Source organism: Ambystoma mexicanum, chromosome 1p, assembly GCF_040938575.1.
Source record: "Ambystoma mexicanum isolate Mex_15411 chromosome 1p, UKY_AmexF1_1, whole genome shotgun sequence".
Taxonomy (NCBI): domain Eukaryota; kingdom Metazoa; phylum Chordata; class Amphibia; order Caudata; family Ambystomatidae; genus Ambystoma; species Ambystoma mexicanum.
The window spans coordinates 1,456,629,100-1,456,651,332 of record NC_090921.1 but is presented as its reverse complement, the minus strand read 5'-3'; the positions used below and the strand labels follow the sequence as shown (position 1 = coordinate 1,456,651,332).

General features: G+C 48.4%; 1 protein-coding gene across 1 annotated transcript in view; it reads left to right on the top strand.

Annotated features, from left to right (window-relative positions):
• The window catches only part of GPI (glucose-6-phosphate isomerase), a 141,354-nt gene extending 119,973 nt beyond the window's left edge, over positions 1-21,381 (top strand). Inside the window, exons 13-18 of the mRNA XM_069607098.1 lie at positions 19,258-19,387; positions 19,642-19,718; positions 19,962-20,090; positions 20,383-20,458; positions 20,538-20,604; positions 21,014-21,381. Of these exons, the coding sequence (XP_069463199.1) occupies positions 19,258-19,387; positions 19,642-19,718; positions 19,962-20,090; positions 20,383-20,458; positions 20,538-20,604; positions 21,014-21,137 (603 nt within the window). The 3' untranslated portion in view covers positions 21,138-21,381. The remainder of the gene's footprint in view (positions 1-19,257; positions 19,388-19,641; positions 19,719-19,961; positions 20,091-20,382; positions 20,459-20,537; positions 20,605-21,013) is intronic.
• Positions 21,382-22,233: the final 852 nt, after the last annotated feature.

Genomic DNA, 22,233 nt, shown 5'->3' with positions numbered 1-22,233 from the left:
GGCAGAGCACAATGTACATATCTTTGCAGCCCCTCTCCCCACATGTACAATTGTTTCTGTACGAGCTACAGTATTTCACATTTGGCTTTCCCAAGGTCATTTTCTGCTTTGCAACAGATTTACAGGTGTATTTTTGTACATGGTGATTTCACCAGATGCAGTTTTTTTCTCCACATGGTTTCCTTTGCATTTACTTTCTGAAAGGCTTTTTATAGGTCTGGTCAGTTTCTGGACACAGAGATATGCTTAAAAATGGTTTCTTGCTAATTGACACGAAGCAAGAGAGCATCTTTCCTTTACCTACTTTGCATGTGTGGGTTTCATGTCCATGGCTAAGTCATTCCACACTCCAGGAGGCACATCAAAATTTACCACTGGTTGCTGTTTCGCCACTATGTTCTTACCAGACACTTCTTACTCTACACACTTCCCTAACATCCTTTCTACAACACAATCGAAACCTGGCCACCAATGATCTTCTCTGAGAACGCCCTTGGTCTTATACACCCCGCCAGGACCCAGGGACCACCACTCTATCCCATCGATATAAAAGCCCATCTCTCACACTTAACTCAGATCTCACATCGTACAACAACCTCTCCTCCCCACTCAAGTCTCTTTTCGGTCCATCCTTCCCAAACAAATTGCATGACACCGACCCAATTCTCATCCAACCTTAATGCATCCTCCCACTCACCACGGGTGATAACTCCATGTGACACATAAACCAGTCTGTCACATTATCCTCTCTTGCTCCTTCACAAGTCACTATCTACTTTCCCCAACCTAGAAACATGATCAGCATTTACATTCTTTTCCAGATATGACCTCTGTCAAACTTGTGGCCTTGTGATCTGGCCACCCAACATGCTAATCTCCTTGACACACTTTCCAAACCTTTCTTCTCGAGGGATTTATGGTCAGTTCTGATTGTAAACTCCACCCCCCCAAACATTTTGAAACTTCTCAACTCCCCAATGACAGGCTAGGGCCTCTTTTTCTAGAACAGAGTACTTCTTCACAGCTCCCCTAAAGCATCCTCGATGCATGTGTTATGACCATATCTTGACCATCCCTTGCTATCTGGGTCAATACCGCACCAATACGAGTCTTACTATCATCCGCAAATATGGTACACTTCCTTGTGTCAAACATTGTCAACGAATTTGCCATGTTAATTTCCTGTTATACTTTGAAATTCCTCCTCACAATGAATATCCCAGTCCAACACGACTTTCTTCAACAAGCTTCTCAATCTGGTAACTTTGTCGGAAAAATGTTCCACAAATTTGTTAGAATTCTATCATACCCAGAAAGGAGCGTAGCTCCGCTTTGTCACTGGGAGATCTTACTCTTTTAATACCTTTCACCGACTTTCTTTGGGCGTAGACCTTCCCCAAAAATGTTATGTCCTAAATATGTTCTTTCCAAAAGTACAACTCTCAGCTCTCAAAGTAATACCCTCCTGCCCCAGAATTCTCACCACCTTCCTCACATTCTCTTCATGCTTCTCCCAAGTCTCACCACACACCAAGATGTCATCTTGGAGACATCACACCCCTTCCATACTGCACAATAAGTTGTCCATCACTTTCTGAAAGACAGAAGGTGCCCAAACTAAGCCAAAAGGCATTCTACAGAATTGATAAACACCTTTGTGTGTGGTGAATGCTGTGAGTTCTTTTGACTGATCAAGCTGTATCTGGTGATAATGCTGAAGCCATGTCAAGTGGTGTAGTAATTAGCATTTCTAATGAATCCATATGCCCCGGGCCCCATAGTTGTTAATGAAGGCCCAGGGGCATTACCAGAGTCATTAATGCCCCTGCCATGAGGGGCATATTGCTATTAGTACCCCGGCCTGCAATATCTGTTGCGTTTCGGGAGAGAAAAAAAAAGAACCGACCAAGAAAATGGCCGCCAGAAAAGGAAAAACTCAGTCTGTTTTCCCTTTTCATGGTGGCCATCGGGAGCGGACGCGCTGGGAACAGAAAAAATTAAAAAATACGTACCTGCGTCCCCGGCGGGGGACGATGGAAGCCTCCAGCCCTGTGGATGCACGGAGTGGGGGATGGCCCCGCTCAGTCTCCACACGCCTGGAGGCTGCCATCGTCTCCTGCCGGGGACTAAGGAGCAAGAAGGTAAGTGGGGTAGGGAGGAGGGAGGAAAGGGGAATTTTGTTTTTAAAAGAAAAGACTTACTTCAGTCCCCGGTGGGGGGCGAGGCATCCTCTCCGCCGTGGGGAGGCTGGGATAACCCCGCTTCGAGCCTCCTCATTGGCTGAGGGGCTACCACGCCCCCTCCGAGGACAAGGCGGCTGGAATCCTGGCCAAGAATCAAAGGATTCTCGGCCGGGTAACTACCCAGCGAGAGCCATTCAGAATGCATGTTGCATTCTGCTCGACTCTCGCCGGGTACTAATCATGGTTAACATCCCAGACATGTTTGGTAGCGGATGTCTTTTCGCCACCACACATTTGTTTAGTTGACATAGTATCAACTCCCTGCTGGGCTTTTTCACAATGACCAACAGTGAGATCCATTCTACACTCTTTGCAGGCTCAATTATACCTGCCTCCCTTAACTTTTTAAGTTCATTTCATACTCCATCTCCGAGAGCCGTTGGAATGGGACGAAGTTTCGCCCCCACAGGCTTGCTTCCCTCTTATGACAATTTTATGAACCATTCCCTTGACACATCAAACTTTTTTGGAAAATACCTCAGGGGAAAACTATCCACACTTGAACCTTCCTCCACATTCAACATTTGCTCCTGTGTATTGGGATATAGTCTTATTTTCAACCCCTTTTGTTCTTTCCACCAAAGAAGTGTCTCACCACTCCTTGTAACATATATCTTTCCTTGTGCGTCTCTCCCATTAAATCGAAATACTGCAACAAAATACCCTATAACATCACTACCAGGTCTCTTGTCTGGCTGCATCAAATCCTTCATTTTTCCACATACAACACCCTCATACAATTCCCACGACATCAAAGACAATTTTGCAACGGAATCGGTCATCATGCGAACTAACTTACCATTCACGTAAATATTTGCGAAGCGACCTGTCGCACCCTTCCGTTGCACACATCACCATATTCATGGTAACAACCTCCACTCGTTCTGCCTCCTCACCAGATGATTGTCATCTCTGCACCCATGTAAAGCACTCTCCTTCCACCTCCCATCTCGAAGCTTTTAAAAGACTTTGGTTTCTTTTTCACATTACTGTTTTCCCTATTGGAATCGTCCACTCTTAACCTCAGACACAGGCTTGCTTTCTTTTCTCGACAACTTAGCTACACATTGCGTAGTGTGTTCAACCTTTTTTGCTATGGTTATTAATTCCCCCAAATCGGGCTCATCTCTCAACCATATCTCTTCCCTTATCTTATCATTTGAACAATGTATCATTAATTGAACACATGTGCTCATAAAGTTTCTCCCCAAATTTGCAGCTTAACGCAAGATGGTGTAATGCCGTAATATACTCTTCTATATTCTCTCTCTCGCTGCTCCCTTTTCTCAAAATTGTATCTTTCTAGCACAGTACTAGTTCTAATATCAAAGTGGAGATCAAGTTTTGTTAATGCATTGTCAAACTCATTTAACCGACTTTCCTGGTCCAAATCTGATAGGTCAGGCAGTGTCTCATAAATCCTGTCCTTCATATCCAATGAAGTGCACGAGAAGAGATGCCTTGCGTTCTGCAGAAATACTGTTCCTACATGTTGCCTTAACATAGTGTAGAAACCCTTTCTTCCCAGCAGGCCACTTTATTTTTACTGGGCCAGGGCTGGCCATAAATATGGGAGGGCCTGGCACTCCTGCCACAACCGTCAACGGCTGCCTCCCTTAAGTGGATTATTTCTTAATGCAGTACTTTGATACAGTCACACCCCTCTTCAAGAGTACAAACGCTGGCACCTTGTGGATGGCTGCAATGCGCACTGCTCTGTGAACAATCGCGTTTATGGGTGTATTGGTGTGGATACCCTTCTTAGTTACTGATGCTGCAATGCACACAATGTTTGTAACATATAATATCACCATCTCCTTCTCTTTATGTATCGCGCTCCACACCCAGTAAATAAACAATGCGCATGTCAACCCTTCCCCTAGGGGCACTGGGCTCACACGCTACCTCTCCTGGCAACGGAGATACCAGTATATCCGACCCCTCTGTTAATCTGCTGATTAGCTGATGCTCGCGTTCCTACGTAGATAAGCTGGTTTTCCAGTCTCTGCGGCCGTTGCCCCCGAGAGAGAACGCCCCTCCTTTGATGTCTTCCCTCTCTGCTTGCTAGCCAGAAAGTTCCTCCTTCTGTGACGCTCTCCCTCATAGCTCTCTCCCTTTGTATTTCTCCTTCCATGGACATGCATGCACCTGCTGTAACGTTGCTTGGGCGACGCCTCTTTCCCAGTCAACGTTGCTGGTACAACGCATCTTTCCTGGTGACTCTACTCCTCTTCACTTGTTAATACAGCTTTGTGTTATTGTTTGAATGCGGGCACGTTCGTACTTGCCACGTATTTCACAGAGCGTGGGATTCAAAGGTAAATAATTTTGCTGCCGCAGTGCGATTTATTTTTTTTTGTCAATTGCTCAGTTTTCATTTCTGAAAAGTTAATTTTGCTTATCAATGCGCGTAGTATCCGAAGATTAGTTTTCTCCAACATGAGCATGCAAACCAATGTTATTTTCCCTTCCTCAAGTGTCAAAACGCTGATCTAGCTATCTGCTTATCGCATAATACAGGATAATTGACATCTCTCCCCTTGCTGCTCTGTGGGTTCACAATAAGTTGATTCCATGTTCCTTTGTCCTCTGGTGCAAAGTGCTATGCTTTTTCCTTTGCCATTTATCTCGCAGTTTGCAATGCATGGATCACTTCACATTACTCCATACCGTCTGTTGGGGATCTGCCAGGGCCTTTTGATCCTCGTCGCCAATGTAAAGACGGCCTCCACATAGTGCTTGGTTGGCAGGAAAGTATTTATTGGAAAAGTTACATGAATAACTAAGACCCCCAACCAGGTCCTTCAGCCAACTGATCTCGGAAGAAGAATTACATTCTACTTAGCTGCTGGACAACTCCACATTCCACCCGCCTACGTTCTATCCCTCTTCCTTAAGCACATACATCACAACAGTTAGAAAGGGAAAAGAGAATGCTATTGTATTATTAGTAATTACGCGCACATCATGAAGTTCTTAGTTTTACGATAAGACATTTACTCTGCAAGCACATATAAAGTTCCTTCAAGGAAGGAAAAGGGTTAGAGTAACATTAGCCTGGTTGAAGGTTCGAGAGTTTCTTCGCACAGCAAGTCTTGAAAGTCTAAGTAATGCAACCCTAACTGAAGGCAGTTCGGAGAGGGCTCAGTCTTGACTTGCAGCAGAATACGAAGAGTTCCTGTGGTTTTCTTCAAGGCTCTACAGCACATTAACTAACAAAGGAGACCCTATTAAGGACTTTATAAAGGGACACAAGCAGGGGTTTGAGTCGGAGGGGGTTGTCCTGGACACCTACGTGCACTCCAATGCTCTGGAGTGACTTTCTGGAATCAGGTAAGCAATACCTTTTCCCCCACAGTACCTTAGGTTAGAAGAAAATGTTTGTGCTGGATACTCTGCGATGTTTAACTGTGGACCCGACCTCCAGATTCCTTGGTCTGATGATTGAAGTCAGAACAATGGACAGGATCTCTCAGGAGCAGTCTAGAAGGAGAGCCTGGGGCACAACTTTCAGAAACGTCTTGGTTCACCCTGCAGTTCTGGCGCCTTTTCTTCAGCACCAACAAAGGACATGGATTGACCGGTCAATCTTTTTTGCTTCATGCAGTCGCACGCTCTGATGAGGGGGTCTGGGCGAGTTGGATCTGATCTATGGAGTGTCCTTCCGGGTTCAGCGACAATTTGGATGAATTCAGCCTTTTCACGATGATGCACTCAGAATGAGCAACAGGTCTCCTGGTATTGGGTTCCGCAGCTCTGGAAACTCCTAGTACCTCGGGAGATGGCTCAATTCAAAGTTAGTCTTGGGACTGGTTGTTCCCAGCAGCCAAAGGGAAGGAGTTGTCCGCTTCGGAGCTCCTCTGTCACACAGATAGGTCAGGACAGCAGTGGTCGTTTCACTGTGTTGCAGGGTCTGCAGGTGTCTGGTGGTCTTCCGTTACTTCAGCTTACAGTGGTCAACTTGCTTTTCACTCCAGAAGCCTCACCTTTTATACAGTTCCAGCACACACTCCTCTGCAATCTCAGTATTTTAGATAAAGGGTTGTGTGGCTGTCCAATCAGGACAGATGCCCTATTGGGAACTGGTCCTATTCAGGCACTCTGGCAGACAAAGGACAGGGGGGAAGCCCCCCCCCTCTTCCTGCCTGCCCAGACACTTTGGAGCCTTGTTGGAAACCCATAGATGTCCCTGCCTAACACTGACCTCCCCCTCCCAGGATGGTAGAAGGGCTAATGAAGAACCGCCACGCTAGTAATGGTGAAAAAAGGAGGCTCCAAGATGGAACATGAGTGCCCCTATTGTGCACAACTGAGGCTATGGACGTAGCCTGCAGTATAAAATGTCCACAATAGTTGGTAGAACACATCCACTATCCATAACTAGGAGATGTCCGTCTGTGACTTAAATCACACAGGAGCAACTATAGTTACTTGGGGATATAGAAAAAGAATCTTAAAAGACTCTATGGGTACTCAGTAACACTGCCCATAGGGAGCTGTGTACTGCAGTAGGACGCTATAGTACAGGTAGAATACAAAGAATAGAGTTCCAAAAGACCGAGCCCACAAGAATGAATGAATGAGTGGAAAAGGCTCCAATCATTCAGGTTTGAAAGATCAAGGTCCAGAAGTCCAGCAAAACGTGCTAGGGTACTCACTTGGAGGGAATGATGCATAGAAATGATACATCTCCCCAACAACTACCAACATTGAATTGTATATTGTCCATTTCAGTGGCCCTTTATTTTTCTACACACATTGCCTAACTGAGTAAATATAAAATAGCTATGTTTATATAATGCCAGTTAGCATGGCAAAAGTTTAAAGTAGCTCCCAGTAGCTTTTGGTATCGGGCTAACCAGCCTACAAGCATGAGATACATTGCTCATAGCAATTTCAAACTGAACTTTTGCCTCCCTATCCTTAGATGGGACTCTAACAACCTACCCTGAAATGTTACAATTTCAGGAAGTACCTTTTTAGGGGTAGAGCTGATCCATGATAACCTGCCATGAACATTTACTGTGCTCTGGCATCACCATGCAGGAATACCCTTTTCTTTTTCTGAGATTGAGTATCTGAAAAGTAAGCGATCCCATAGCATTTCCAACTTACTGTTGCTGGGTTTCGGAGTGTCTGAAGGGTATCTGAAAGTGGGTGTCGCACCTCACCCCCGGCTGCAGGCCTCTATTTCCTTGTGCATGTCGGCCCAGACCAAAATAGCTTTTGGGCAAATTCTCACTGGCAACAATCTTCACAATTCACATTGCCTGTATAGAATGGATACATTTTGAAAATACTTTTTTGTTCACTTTTTTATAGAACTACATTATCCTGGCAATATTCACAGCAAGACTACTTTTAAGACTCCAACAAAAGAGAACACATCACACTAGCACTAAGACGCACTTGGCTCCCTTTTGAAAAAAATATACCTCAAAACACTCTGCAATTCATGACCAAGGTGCAGAATTCCTACAAATCTCCCTCTCAAACCTAGGCGAACCTCAAGGTCTATATGGAGCCCAAACAGTATATCAACCTTGTCTAGTATCTCCACAAACCTCGAACTCGTTCCTTAAGGGAATATGCACAATATAGGAATGCCTTATCTTCAGGAAGTGCACAAATAAATCCCACTAACATAATCCAACATAGTTCCACTGATTAGGAATTTACTAAGACCAGTTCAGTAATGGTAAACTTATTTGCTGTAATTTAAAAGCTGCTTACAAACCATCAATTCTAAGACCGTTACTTAATGGAGACCTCTTGTCTTCTAAGCCTGGTCATCAGACTGCAAGGAATGTTAGTACAGACATTCCATCTCCCATAAAAGAAAGCATTGCAACACCACAAGGTTTCTACCAAATCTCTTCCCCAAAGCCTATCTCGGTCTGTTAACCATCCTTCACAATGGCATGGTTGAAAGGGAGCAGAGGAAGGCTTCTCCTTACTTCCAGCTTTGAAGAGCTCCAGTGATTCAAGGGCCACTTAGTATCATAATCCTACTTCCTGTCCCTTCTTCTGACCCATCTACACTTACCTTCTCCTCCCTTGTTTCATGCTATCTCACTTTGAGAGGAATTCACTTTCTTCTCCATCTGAGCCAGGCCTGTCCCTCTGTGGTGCTTAACTGTGGAGAAGGAAATGTCTGAACACGCTTGGTCTCCCAACGGGTAGGTTCATGATGGTGGCATCAGTTTGATCCCTATCACGCTCCATTGGTTATGCATTCTTCATATGATTCTGTGGCTTCACAAGCTCCTTTCTTAATGTCTTCAATTAGGTTGACTTATTTTGATTGGCCCTAAAAGGGCTCATGCCCCCATTCCCTGCCCCACCCATCTTCTCCCTTTCCCTATACAGAATTAGATCATAGGGCGACAGTCTCCTCCCTCCAATTAAGGTGAAGCCCAAAAATCTTTTGCTAATTTTTGCCTCTGGACAGATTTCCCCCAAAGGTTTGTCACGGTACACCCCGCTCAGGAAAAGTCACTGAAAGGCAGAAACTATTAAAAAAAAAAAATCGCTGATGGAAGGTTCGATTGGACACCCTTGGAGCGATAACCACTGGACAAACAAGTCAGATGTGCCTTTTGCTGGTTTGGGATAAATCTGTCCATTAGTTTATAAAATATTCGGAGGAGGTGCCCCCTGCTCACAAACTTTTTTTTATCTCCCACAGTTCTTTCCAGTACAGAGGCTATAGAGCTTTTAAGAAATGAAAAACACTTTTTTTTTTTTTCCCTCCAAGTGCTCAAAATGATATTTGGAGGAAGAAAGAGTATGAATATCAGCTACAGGTGGGACGGGGGAAAAAGGAGTAAATGTGGAGTGTGGGAGATGGAGCCCGAGTGGAATGGGCGATTCCAGAGAATCGGGGGGAAAATGCACATGTAAGAGGGGGACCTAGAAAAGAGAAGGGGGACACATGGAGGAGTACCAAAGAGGAGAGGGAAGACTTAACTTTTCTACCATTTTCCTGTTACCGTGGAAACAAACATTACCTTCCTTCAGGAATCTCACTGATGGTTCCCGGGAATGATTTCTGAAAAAAATACCCCATCAAACAGGTGATTCATTGTTGGTGCAATAAATTAAATTATTGTGGAAGTGAATAACCAATAAGCTATAGACCACTGGGTCTTAGCCAGTCTATAAACTTGCAGGGAGGTGGGATCTACTATACTGCCAATGGACACTGACAGTTGCTGAACGCTGACCATGAACATAGGACATACCTGGTGGAATCTGCCAAAGTACTATGGGAGCAGGTTGGGGCCAAAGGCCATGGCTAGTAGCTTTATCTTTTTTGAAGTCACTATTGCAAAATGGACAGTGGCCATAGCATGGGTCCCTGAAGAAAATGTAGCCTAACAAAAACTGGGGAAAAAAAACTAGGTCAGCTGATCGATCGCAATTAAATGCTTGAAATTCGGTGGGTTTGGGAAGCGATTACCATCTGAATTTACCATCCCATCACCCCCTCCCTTCCTCCCTCTTGCAAAGCTCATGAGCACATGCATGATATCTCAGAAGGGATTCACAATGGCGTACAAAATAAAATCATAGGAGCCATCTGCAGGGCGTGGAGGTGCGCAGAGTTCAGAGTCCCTTCCCAAGCCCACTGAATTTCATATTTTGCTGTGAAACTCTCAACTAAGGTTTTTTTCAGCCCTGGTTCAGTTGCATTCCCATAGGAAGAGCACTTTTGGGTAGATTATGACTTTTGTGCAGTTTTAAAGAATCTGCATGAAACGTTACAAAAAATATATAGAGCAGACTTGATCCTTAAAGTTTTGTGCAGTTTTTGTCAAGGGTGGGAGGGGAAACTTAACATAGTACGTTAACAGGCCTTTTTATTAACTAACATGCTAACGTACAGTGCTGGTACAGCACGAGACCTCTTCAGTTATGAAAACAGTTTAAATTCACTGAAAGACCTGGTAAGAGGATGTTAGGTTGCCTTGCCCAATCGCTACTGGGTGTTGCTTAATGAGGCATGCAATATGGCTGAAGCCCATACCCCAGGGCCTGTGCCTATGGGCTATGACCTGTAACCATGGAGGGTGGCCCAAATTCCCATTATGTGGATATAGTGAACTCTGGGCCAGGACCATTGGCTATTGTGGGTGGTGTGATGGGTCAGAATCAGGAGACGGACAAGAAGGCATGACTGCTTAATTCTTTTATTCAACATGGAAAGGCCCAGTCTTTCCCGAAGCATGTCTCTAAGCCCTACTATAAACAAAGAAGCAAGTAAAAATAAAGGGTGCAGAAATTAAGCCTCTGTTCTCGAATCTTCTCCCAACCCAGTTTCTTTTCTTGCCTCCTAAAAAGCAAAACCCAAATGCCACCAAGACCTATATGAGACATTGCCCAAAGAAAGGGATGGCTTCTGGCCCCTAACCCTTTCTCCCATTAACGTAGGTCCTTCCTACGTTCAGATCCAGTAGTTGTGCAGTGCTGTAGTGCCATCCTGCAACTCACACCAGGTTGCTTCTCCCTCAAATTTGAGCCTCGGCCCTTCTCCCTTTAGGGAGAATTTTGTCTTTCTTGCGTGTCTGGGGTCCTCTCAGTAGAGCTCCACTTCTCATTCCCCATTTGCGGACTCTGTTCTCCAGCATGGGGTCTGGCATGGATTCACATGCTCATGAATATTCCCCGTCGTCAGGCTGGGAATCCTCGGTAAAGAAAAAACCAGTATCCGTTTCGTTTCTGATCTGTCTTTCGTAGTAATAACCAATCACTGGTCTCTGCGTCATACTGACCACAGCCAATGACTGCCCTCTACCTAAGCACCGCCTCTGGCAGCCATCTTCAGATTTTTACCGCACGTTCATGTGTTGGGATCCTCGTGCTATTGCTCTCGAGCGTTAGTGCTATTTTTTCGCGCTTTTTACAAAAACTTCGATTCTTTCGGTCAAAAGAGCCTCAAGCTCCACCGATCCTACATCCGATCAACGGGGACCCGTGTCGGATTCATCTGTGCCCCTCAAGGGTGAAGATTTCGTCGAGCTACACTTCGGAGGACTCCAGAAGCTTCTCAGGCCCTGTCTCGGAGATGGCCCAGGAGAAGGGAAGCTCGACGCCCGGAAAGCTGTTCAGGGTCTGCCCTGGATGCCAGCTGCAGAACGTCTTCAAGGAGGACGAACACTCTTTCTGCCTTTACTGCCTTCATGAGGACAAGACGCACGTGGAGAAGGACTGTGCGTTTTGCGGCAACATGTCGGAACGGACCATGAAGGACCGCCATCAACGTCTCGCCAACTGGCTGGAGGGTAAGAGCCCGTCTGGCGAGAAGAAGAAGAAATCCGAGCGGTCTTCTAAGACCTTTGAGGGCGCCCCGGCGACGGGGGCCCAACATAAGGCCAAGCACCGCGAGTCCGCTGGCACCGGGAGCGCCGAACGGTCGGGCTCTGCGGGCGCCAGGCAGGGCGCACCCTCCCCGGCACCATCAACCACGAGCCAACGCTCTGGGTCGGGTAAGAGGAAGGCCGAGCACCCGGCGAAGCTCCTGGAGAGGCCCCGGTCGAGCTCTAAGGCAGAGGAGGAGCGTGGCAGTGCCCCCTCCCTCAAGGATAAGGCGGTGAGCGCACCTAAGGTGGTGAAGGCCTTGATCCATCCGACCAAGCCCTCTATCGAAACGGTCGCGGCGGCCCTGGCTCAGCCTGTGGTGGCTGCACCAGTGGTGTCGGCCTCAGGGCCCAGAATCTCCCTGCCTCCTCGGAGGGAGTCTTCCTTTGTGCCCATCGATAGGACCCCCCGTGAAACCCTCCGTGGGGAAGAAGGGGGGGCAGGGCGTCGTCGTAGAGTCGGCCTCAACCTCAGAAGAGGAACTGATCGAGGTCTTAAGCCACGGCCTAGGCGTGGAAGAAGGCCAGCCCGTCGGAATGGACCCCGACGCAGGTGACGACGACGACATCGTCGAGGATACCGACGGGGCCCCTGCTCGCCCGTCGGATTCCCCTCTGCCAGCGCCGCAAGACAACTCGGCGGCCATTTTGTTGGCCATACAGTCCTTATGCTCCGAGATAAGGACGAGGCTACCGTTACCGACGGAGGAACCTCTCCCGTCGGGGGATCCAGAACCGGGACCTTCTGGTGTTCCCCCTACCAAGAAAAGAAGGATCCATCCACCACCTCCTTTTCAACCGTCGCGCCCCTTCCAGCCCTCCTCCCCGTCCACCCGAGGGGATGATACGGGGACTGACACGGCAGCGACGGGTACGGACGACGAGGCATACGACGAGGATTTTCCGTCGTCGCCTCCCACCAGGGCCTCTCCGCCCGACGAGATCGGATCTTTCCACTCCATGATCTCCAGGGCTTCCGAGCTTTTCCAACTCTGCCCTGAGGAGAAGAAAAAGGAAGGCTTCCTTTATCAGCGGCGCGAGGCCAAGAGGAAGACGGTCCTCGCAGTGCCTCTGTTGGACGACATTTGGGATGAGGGCCTTTCCCTCCTCAAGAACCCTTCCACGACGCCAGCTAGAAGAGACCGGTACGAGAAAAAGTACCGGGTCCCGGACACGGCCCCCCTATGCCTCCGGGCGCAGCCTACCCCGGACTCCGTCGTCTCCGCGGCAGCCAGGAAGAAAGCGGGGGGGGGTGCGGCCTCCACATCGACTTCCCCGCCGGACGGCGAGGGAAAGAAATTGGATACTATGGGGCGTAGAGTCATCTCGTCGGCAGCGACGACGATTAAAGCGGCCAACGCCTTGGCTATCGTGGCCCGCTACGACAGGGAGCTCTGGTACAAGATGGCTCCTCTGCTGGATTTTCTGCCGGACGACAAGAGGGCGGAGGCCCTTGAGATCCTGCAGGAAGGTGAGGTGGCCTCGGACCACGCCATCACCGTGGCGACGGACATCGCCGACACTGGATTCCGCCAGCTGGGCAACGGTGTTTGCCTTCGACGTCGTGGATGGCTCAAAGCTACGGACTTCCGGCAGGACGTCCAGACCAGAGTCCTGGACATGCCCTTCGACGGGAACAACCTGTTTGGGAAGACAGTGGACGATTCCCTTCAGGCCATCAAGGCGGATACTGAGACGGCCCGGGCCCTTGGAGTCCTGCAACGACGGACGCCCTTTCGGAGCGGCGGAGGCAAGGGCGCCTCCAAAGGTTCCGGCGGCGGTTTCGCTTCCTACCGTCAAGCGGCCCGCTCGTCGTCGCAAGAGGCCTACAGAGGACGAGGCAAGTCTAGCGGACCCCGCCGTCGTCGCCAAGGAGGTCAAGGCGGCAAGGCCGCGTCCAAGCAGGATTGAACCGGCCTTGGGGTCGGGCCCCCACCGAAGCACCCCGGTGGGAGGCCGGCTGGCGGGCTTCGTCAGCGTGTGGGAGTCCATCTCCACCGACCGTTGGGTGCTGGACGCCCTGGCCCGGGGCCACGCGCTCGAGTTTCAAAGAAGGTGCCCGCGCGTCCCCCCCGTGGCCAGAAAAGAACTTCACGTCCCTCAACTTCTCCTGGAGGTAAAGGCGATGCTCAGAAAGGGCGCCATCGAACTCGTCCCAAAGAGGCTTCGGGGCTCCGGAGTCTACTCGAGATACTTCCTCGTGAAGAAGAAGACGGGAGGATGGCGCCCCATCCTGGACCTGCGACGTCTGAACAAGTTCATCAAGGCGCAGAAGTTCCGGATGGTCACCCTCCAGCACGTCCTGGGTCAGCTGGAGGAAGGAGACTTCCTATCGTCATTGGATTTGGAGGATGCCTACTTCCACATTCCCATCCTAAAGGGGCACCGCAAATTCCTCAGATTCGTGGTCCTAGGGCGTCATTACCAGTTCAAAGCCCTTCCCTTCGGACTACGGTCGGCACCCAGGGTATTCACCAAGTGCCTTGCACCGGTGGCGGCGCAGCTGCGCCGCGAGGGGATCCACGTCTACCCCTACCTGGACGACTGGCTCATCCGCGCCAAGACGAGGGAGCTCGCCGTGGTCCACACGGCAAGGACCGTCCAACTCCTCACGGACCTGGGATTCTCCGTGAACTACGCCAAATCCCACCTGGTGCCCGCGCAAGTCGCACTGTTTCTGGGAGCGAGGCTCGACACAGTGTCCCTTCTGGCCTCCCCGTCGGAGGAGAGGACCAGGACCATCTTGGGCAAGGTGCAACGGATGTTGGTGGCCGACGCGGCCAAAGTGAGGTCCATCAAGTCCCTCCTCGGGATGATGTCTTCCTGCATCTACCTCATTCCCATGGGCAGGCTCCGGATGCGCCCGTTGCAAGAATTCCTGGATGCGCGCTGGATCCAGACGACGGGCAGCTTCGAGGAAAGGATCAAGCTCGACGAGAGTTTCCGACGAGCGATACGGTGGTGGGGCACCCGCGCGCATCTGACGGCGGGCATGGACTTCCAGACCCCAGCCCACCAGGAGACTGTGACCACGGATGCCTCCCTGGAAGGGTGGGGAGCGCACACCGAAAATCTGCACGCAAGGGGACTCTGGCTCCCGACGGAGAAGTCCCTACATATCAACGTCCTGGAGCTCCGTGCAGTGTTTTGGGCCCTCAGGTCCTTCCTTCCGTCCCTCAAGGGCAAGGTGGTGAGGATCTTCACCGACAACACCACCACCATGTTTTACATCAGGAAACAGGGCGGAACCAGGTCCCAGCGCTGTCCAAGGAGGCGCAGGACCTGTGGCATTGGGCCGTCGCCCAAGGGATTTTTCTGGTGCCGTTTCATCTGGCAGGGATAAGAAACACCATCGCCGACTCACTCAGCAGGGAGCTGCGCTCGTGCCACGAGTGGGAACTACGGCAGGATCTGGTGGATCGCCTCTTCCGACGGTGGGGCACACCCCAGATCGACCTGTTCGCGACGGCGACGAACGCCAAGTGCCGGAGGTTCGCCAGCAGGTTTCCCCAGACGAGGAGCATGGGCGATGCTTTCTCGTTCCCCTGGGAGGGCCTGTTCCTCTACGCGTTCCCTCCCTTGCCTCTGCTAATCCGGCTCGTCAACCAGCTCAAGAGGTCACGGTGCAGGATGATCCTCGTCGCACCTGCGTGGCGGAGGCAGATATGGTTCCCGGACCTTCTGGACTTGTCAGCGTCCCCGCCGATCAAGCTGCCGGCGGACGCGGATCTACTCTCCAGGGAAGGAGGCGCCATCCTCCACCACGACCCGAAGTCGCTGAACTTGCAGGCCTGGCTCCTGCAGCACTAGAGTTTGGAGGATACGACATACCGGCCGATTGCAGAGAGGTTCTTGCAAAGGCCAGGGCGTCCTCGACTCTTAAATGTTATGGACACAAATGGAAGAGGTTCTCTGTCTGGTGCCACGCACAGAAGATTAACCCTCTACGGATTACGGCTCCCCAAGTACTGCCGTACCTGCTGACGCTGGCCAAAGCTGGTCTGGCACATGCGTCCATCAAGATTCATCTTGCTGCGATCTCCCGATACACCAGAACCACGGGCCGGACGTCCTTGTGGTCTCATCGTCTGGTGAAAGAGTTCATGAAGGGACTGTTCAGATCGTTCCCGCCGGTGAAGGCTCCGGCCCCGGCGTGGGAGCTCAACGTGGTGCTGACCAAGCTCATGGGACCTCCGTTCGAGCCTCTGCACTCGGCCCCGTTGAAGTTTCTATCGTGGAAAACAGCTTTTCTTGTGGCCATCACCTCCGCACGACGAGTGGGAGAGATCCAGGCCCTTTCCTGCAAGGCCCCGTACTTGACTTTCCACGACACGAGGGTAGTGCTCAGGACGCACCCCTCCTTCATGCCCAAGGTACCGTCGGACTTCCATCTCAACGAACCCTTGGTGTTACCTGTGTTCTTCCCGTCGCCTTCGTCGCCGGCTGAGAGGACTTTGCACTCGCTGGATGTAGCTAGAGCGCTGAAGTTCTACGTGGACCGCACGAAGGGTTTTCGGAAGACGTCACAACTCTTTGTGAACTTTGGACCTGTCAATCAGGGGAAGGCTCTCTCGAAGGCTTCCATCTCCAGATGGCTCTCCGGCTGTATCATGTGCTGTCACCGGTTGGCAAACCGACCGCTGCCTGGCCGTCCGAGAGCCCATTCCACCAGAGCGATCGCAGCTACCACGGCGTTCCTATCTGGTGTGCCCCTGCTGGACATATGCAGGGCTGCTACGTGGAGGTCGACGCACACCTTCACGAAATTCTACTGCGTCGACCGGGATTCCAGGGAGGAGTCCAGGGTCGGCCAAGCAGTGCTGCGCAACCTGTTCGCCTGAGGTGAGCCTGGTGAGGAGGTAAGATGCTTAATGTTGAGTTGATGTGATGCTTAATGTTGAGCCTTTGCCACCTCCCGTGGTTGTGCATGTGTGTACTGCTATGTATTCTTTATTCATGAGCATGTGAATCCATGCCAGACCCCATGCTGGAGAAGGAACAAGTTACTTACCTGTAACTGTTGTTCTCCAGCATGGGTCTGGCATGGATTCACATGCGAACCCTCCCGCCTACCCCTCTGCGGCTCTTCACTTGGTCATACTGCCACTTCACGTGCTTCCAAATCTGAAGATGGCTGCCAGAGGCGGTGCTTAGGTAGAGGGCAGTCATTGGCTGTGGTCAGTATGACGCAGAGACCAGTGATTGGTTATTACTACGAAAGACAGATCAGAAACGAAACTGATACTGGTTTTTTCTTTACCGAGGATTCCCAGCCTGACGACGGGGAATATTCATGAGCATGTGAATCCATGCCAGACCCATGCTGGAGAACAACAGTTACAGGTAAGTAACTTGTTCCTTCCTCCTGACTTCCCACCCTGCAACCTGTCTTTCTTCCTACTCTGGACTCTGCTGTTTCCTCCCCACTCTAGGGCTGGTCTCATTACCTCGCCCCACTCTGGAGCATCTCCCACTCTGGGTTTTGTGTCTTTAATTTGTTTCTCCCTGCTCAGGGGGTTCTTCCATTCTTTCCCCACTCGTGGGTGTTTCCTTCCCACTCTGGGACTGCCCTGTTCTCTCCACACTCGGGCGCTTTTCTCTTCTTCTCTTTCTCACCCTTTCATTGTTTTACCCATTCTGGGGTTTGTCTTGCTCCCCACTTTGGGGTTTCTCTGTTCTCTCCCCACCCCTAGGTTTGTCCATTTCTATCCCAGTTCTGTGGCTCCCACGGTCTTTCAACGCTCTGGGGTTGCTTTCCTTGACTCCCGGGGGATGGGAGGCGTCGCACATCTGCTTCTGATGAGCGGTGCTCCCTGGGTGGAGTGTAATCTAACCGGTCCTTTCACTGCAGAGCTGCTTACACAACTTGTCAACTGGACTCCTCGTCGGCCATTGGCTCCTCTACTGCTCGCTTAGTGCTGGGCTCTGTAGGCAGCTTCTACTTGGGGTTTTACATTGGCCTCTCGAGGTACACAGTTAACCCGACCATCCATGTTAATTGTCCCAGGGGGTTGGGGGGCAGAGGGGGGCGGGGGGGTTAAGCTTTGTTGCACTCATTTAGTGCATACTGCCAGCTGTGATGCCACATCTGGTTTTTTGTTACTGGCCACACCCCCCGTGCTTTGCAGCGTGATTCAACTTTGTGGAATCTCTCTTCTGATTGGCTCTCAAATGATGCTCCCCCTGGAGGCTGGTCTTTTCCTCTTACTGGTGTCTTCCATGAGCACTGGGTAAGGTTTGGGTCAGAAGCGAGTCGGCCAATGTAAAATGTGTCCTAGGGCTCCTAAATATTCCTTAAAGGTGTTCGTGTCCGAGGGGGGTGGTGGGGTAGTGTGGTAGTGAATTGTCCCACTCGGGTTCTCCTGTCCCCTAAGGGAGAATCCCATCCAGCGGGATCCTGCTTACCCTGTCCCTAGGCATAGCAGGCTCACCTCCCTAGTCCCAGGGGGTTGGCTTCCTGTTGGGGAGAGGGAACTATGGTTTGGATTCCTCCGTGGCTTTGTGGACCCTGGGGCATAGCAATACTTCATGCTCCAGGCAATTCAGCCATAACTTGCATTGCCATCATGCACTGCTCAGTTACCCACATCAATATGCGCTTTGCACTTTTTTTTTTTACAGTATTGTTAATTCTTACATGATTGAGAGGAATTTTAATAATTGGATGCAGTGCTGAAACATCATGAAACCTATTAAAGTTATTTTTTTTTAAAAATACCTTCAAATTCAGTGAAAACTGTTAAATGGACATTCTGGTTGCAGCGCAAAATCTAAACCACAAATTCGCCACTTATGGGTGCATAGATTACTGTAACTTGTGCCACTGCCATGTATTGCGAGTGCAGACACATGACCTCACTAAATTGTAACATTCCTGGTAGTGTTTATTTATTTTTCTTGTTTAGGGTGTTGCAACCAACATATGAAGGCTGACCAGTAGGTATCTCCTGATTAAGACCATGTATCATACAATGTATGTACTTATTGAAACAAATGGTCTACTGAAGTGTTGAGAGGATAGCAACCTTCAAATGCATTAAGGAGGGCAATGGCTACAGCATCAGCATGGACCATGGAAGTTGTTTCGTCAGGAAATAACTTTTTCTTTCCATCCATAGATTTCTATGGAACACCCTTATTGTTGCTTGTTTGAAGTAAAATCTTCCACTTTACTTCTGCATACTATGGGGAAACTGACTAGTCCCCAAGGCAAGACAGTCTGTACTGAGAGAACGTCTATTAGAAGTCTTGTATTTTTAAATTTTCACACATCACCTTTCAATAAAGTGCTATTAGGATACTTTGTATCCTTTACTTTTTACCTTTTTGGGGTTTGGTTTCTTTTTATGTGCCTGACAAACTGGTTGCAGCAGTGATTCTTTTTATTTTCTTTTTAATTTTTTGTAGTCTAGCATTTTCTATTTTACAGTGAATTGCTACTAAAGGTGGCTAGCACCTGTGACCCACCGGTGATTTTATACCCAGTTTTCATATGTTGCTGCAGTTTGGGTTGAACACACTACTTGCATGTATTTTTACCTTGTAACTTTATGCAGTCCATTTTTGATCTGAAATTTGATCCTGAAAATTGGATCAACTTGCGCAAGTTGCATTTACATGAGTGGTTGTTTGATAGGGCTTCTTTTTTCTTTTAGGGTGATATGGAATCTAATGGAAAATACATCACTAAAACAGGTGCCCGTGTGGACTACAACACAGGACCTATTGTTTGGGGTGAACCTGGTACCAATGGACAACATGCGTTCTACCAGCTGATACATCAAGGTACAATGCCTCAGATAACCACTTGTCACATTTACAAAATGCACCTTTGTTCTGACCGGGTACACTTGTTTTGTGCTGGATCTGTAAATATATTTTTCATCCCATAAAGGTACTAATACTTCGATCACCATTTCTTAGTCATAATAATGGCCAAAGACAACTTGCTAATATTCTGCGTGATCAAACCAAGAAACCAACCTGTTGTCACCTTTTTACTATAGATTTACCTGTTCACATGTTTTCTCCTCTTGTAGGTACCCGCATGATCCCTTGTGACTTTCTAATTCCAGTCCAACCACAGCACCAGATCAGAGGAGGACTGCATCACAAGGTAAACTGTCAGAGGGCTTGAGTTTGTGTTGCCATGCTTCTGCTTACAATCATTTTGGAAGCAATGTTTTCGGCAGAGTGCATCTTTCTTTCTGCAAGAGCACATCCTAAACACCTGTTTTTCTTTACAAAATGTCATTTTGGAATGGAAGAATCCAGTGAGGGCTTCATTGTAACTAGTTTGCAACAGAAGGGCACAAATGAAATTAAATAACTGGTATTTTCCTTCGTGTCATTCTCCTAGATACTTATTGCAAACTTCCTGGCTCAAACTGAAGCATTAATGAAAGGAAAGTCAAAAGATGAGGCTCGTAAGGAATTGCAAGCAAGTGGCTTATGTGGGGATGCATTGGAGAAGATACTACCACACAAGGTGCATATTTACTGTACATTGTGCTCAAATGGAACCATGACAAGTTGTGTTTGAATACACCTAGAGTCAAAGGTTCATTTAGTTTGCTGTTTAAGCTTGATAATTCACTGTTGGTGGATGCATACAGTTCTGCTGAATGGCATAGTTTAATTGTAAACCTTGTGTTAAATTTGTCCTAAAGCTCAATTTTTCAGTTAACTTAACACTGGGTGCTAGACCTGTTGTGCTGCAGCATTTGCCTGTTTTCTTAGTATTGCCAAAATTCTAACCACTGTTAATCTACTTTCTCTAGGTTTTTGAGGGTAATCGTCCAACAAATTCACTAGTCTTCACAAAACTTTCACCCTTCATGCTGGGAGCGTTAATAGGTAAATATCATTCCACCATTTCAGATCTAGTGTTGGTTTTCATACACTGCTCTTAATCGCTACCTTTTTTGTTTAACAGCTATGTATGAACAAAAGATCTTTGTTCAGGGAGTTGTGTGGGACATCAACAGTTACGACCAGTGGGGGTAAGAAATTGAACTACCTTTTAAATCATTTGTATTACATTGCATTAAACGCTTAGGCCCATTTACTCTACGGTGGCTGTGAAGAATGGCTGCTTACATTTCTTACTGTTTGAACCATAATCGTCTTGCAAAAGATTTTTTTTGTCCCTACGTTTTTCATCAATCATTTTCAGCCAGAGTTTAATTGGTTTCTTTTTAAATGTGTGCTTTGCTTCGGAGTATATACATTTTTTCTTCTAACCAGTGTCATGAGTTGTCTTGTGCGATCACCATCTTTGTTAAATCTATGAATCTGCCTACATTTAAAATCTTACATGTCCAACTTACTCCCATTATTACTTTTAATGGTGTCCTTTTATTTAAGTGGGTATAATCAAATGTATTATGTATTTTTCTAAACAAAATGTAGGGTTGAACTGGGAAAGCAGCTGGCTAAGAAAATCGAACCGGAATTGGAATCCGATGCACCGGTCACATCTCACGATTCTTCGACCAATGGGCTAATCAACTTCATCAAGCAGCACCGGGCATGACCGGACCAGTCCGATGGAACACATCGCTCTCTGTATAGAGCAGCCAGATCAATGTTGTAGTTGCAGAGTTGTTAAAGCTTGAAAAAAAACAATTGCACTTTCACCAGACCCCTGCAAGAAGTAGACGTATAATGTAAAATCATGGCAACTGTTTTATCATGGTGATCACAAACTGTAAATCTTGGATGACTCCTATGTGCTCCCATCCTAAATTCGCACAATTAAACATCAACTGCAGATTTAATGTCAACTTTGTTATTTGTTTACACCCATACAATTCCTATACTCCATGAGCAAGTAAAGTGCCCCCTAGCAATGAATAAAGGCTTTCCTAGACCTCTTTCAGCAACTTAAGCCAAATGTATTCTTGGGACTCACATCTTGGGACCACATTACTCCTGCACTCTTTCCTTGCATTAGCTCTGTCTGAGCATGCATTAGTTTAAAAGTTCTTTGCCTCATCCACAGAGCCTACTGGCACATTGGCCATTCCTACCTCAGACAGAAGTTAATTTTGCACCGGCTGGAACAGCAGGCGAGAATACAGTTGCTGCCACCTTTTTTATTTAACATACCCTACCCCAGTGCATAATTTGTAAATAAGTGCCAAGCCCCAAATATTTTCTAAAACTCCTGTGACTGCGCTCACCATCCATATCTGCTCCCCAGACTGTCATAATTTGAGGTTACGCTACAGCGTAACCCACTCATTGTGGTTGATGTATGCACTGACTATCATCACTTCATAATTAAAGTGAGTCTTAGACTTTAAGTGTCGGTACTAAACACCCCCACAGGCGCACCGCCTGCTGCCATAGGAATTAAACCCTTTTCCCCTATGGTGGTGGCCATCTCAGTTGTTTTTTTTCTTTCCTCCTTCCTCTGGAGATTGGCATCACTTGCACCACGAATCTCCAGAGGAAGGAGAAAACACCTAGTAGTTCGCTCGGGCTGGTGGGCTGTTACCGGCCATGGCGATCTTCCGCACCCCTCAGTGGGGGTGAAAGCAAAAGCAATGATCCTTAATCCACCTCCCCACCTGAAACACACACACATCCCGCTGCTGGGGCCTCCCTTTTAAACTAAATCGTAATAA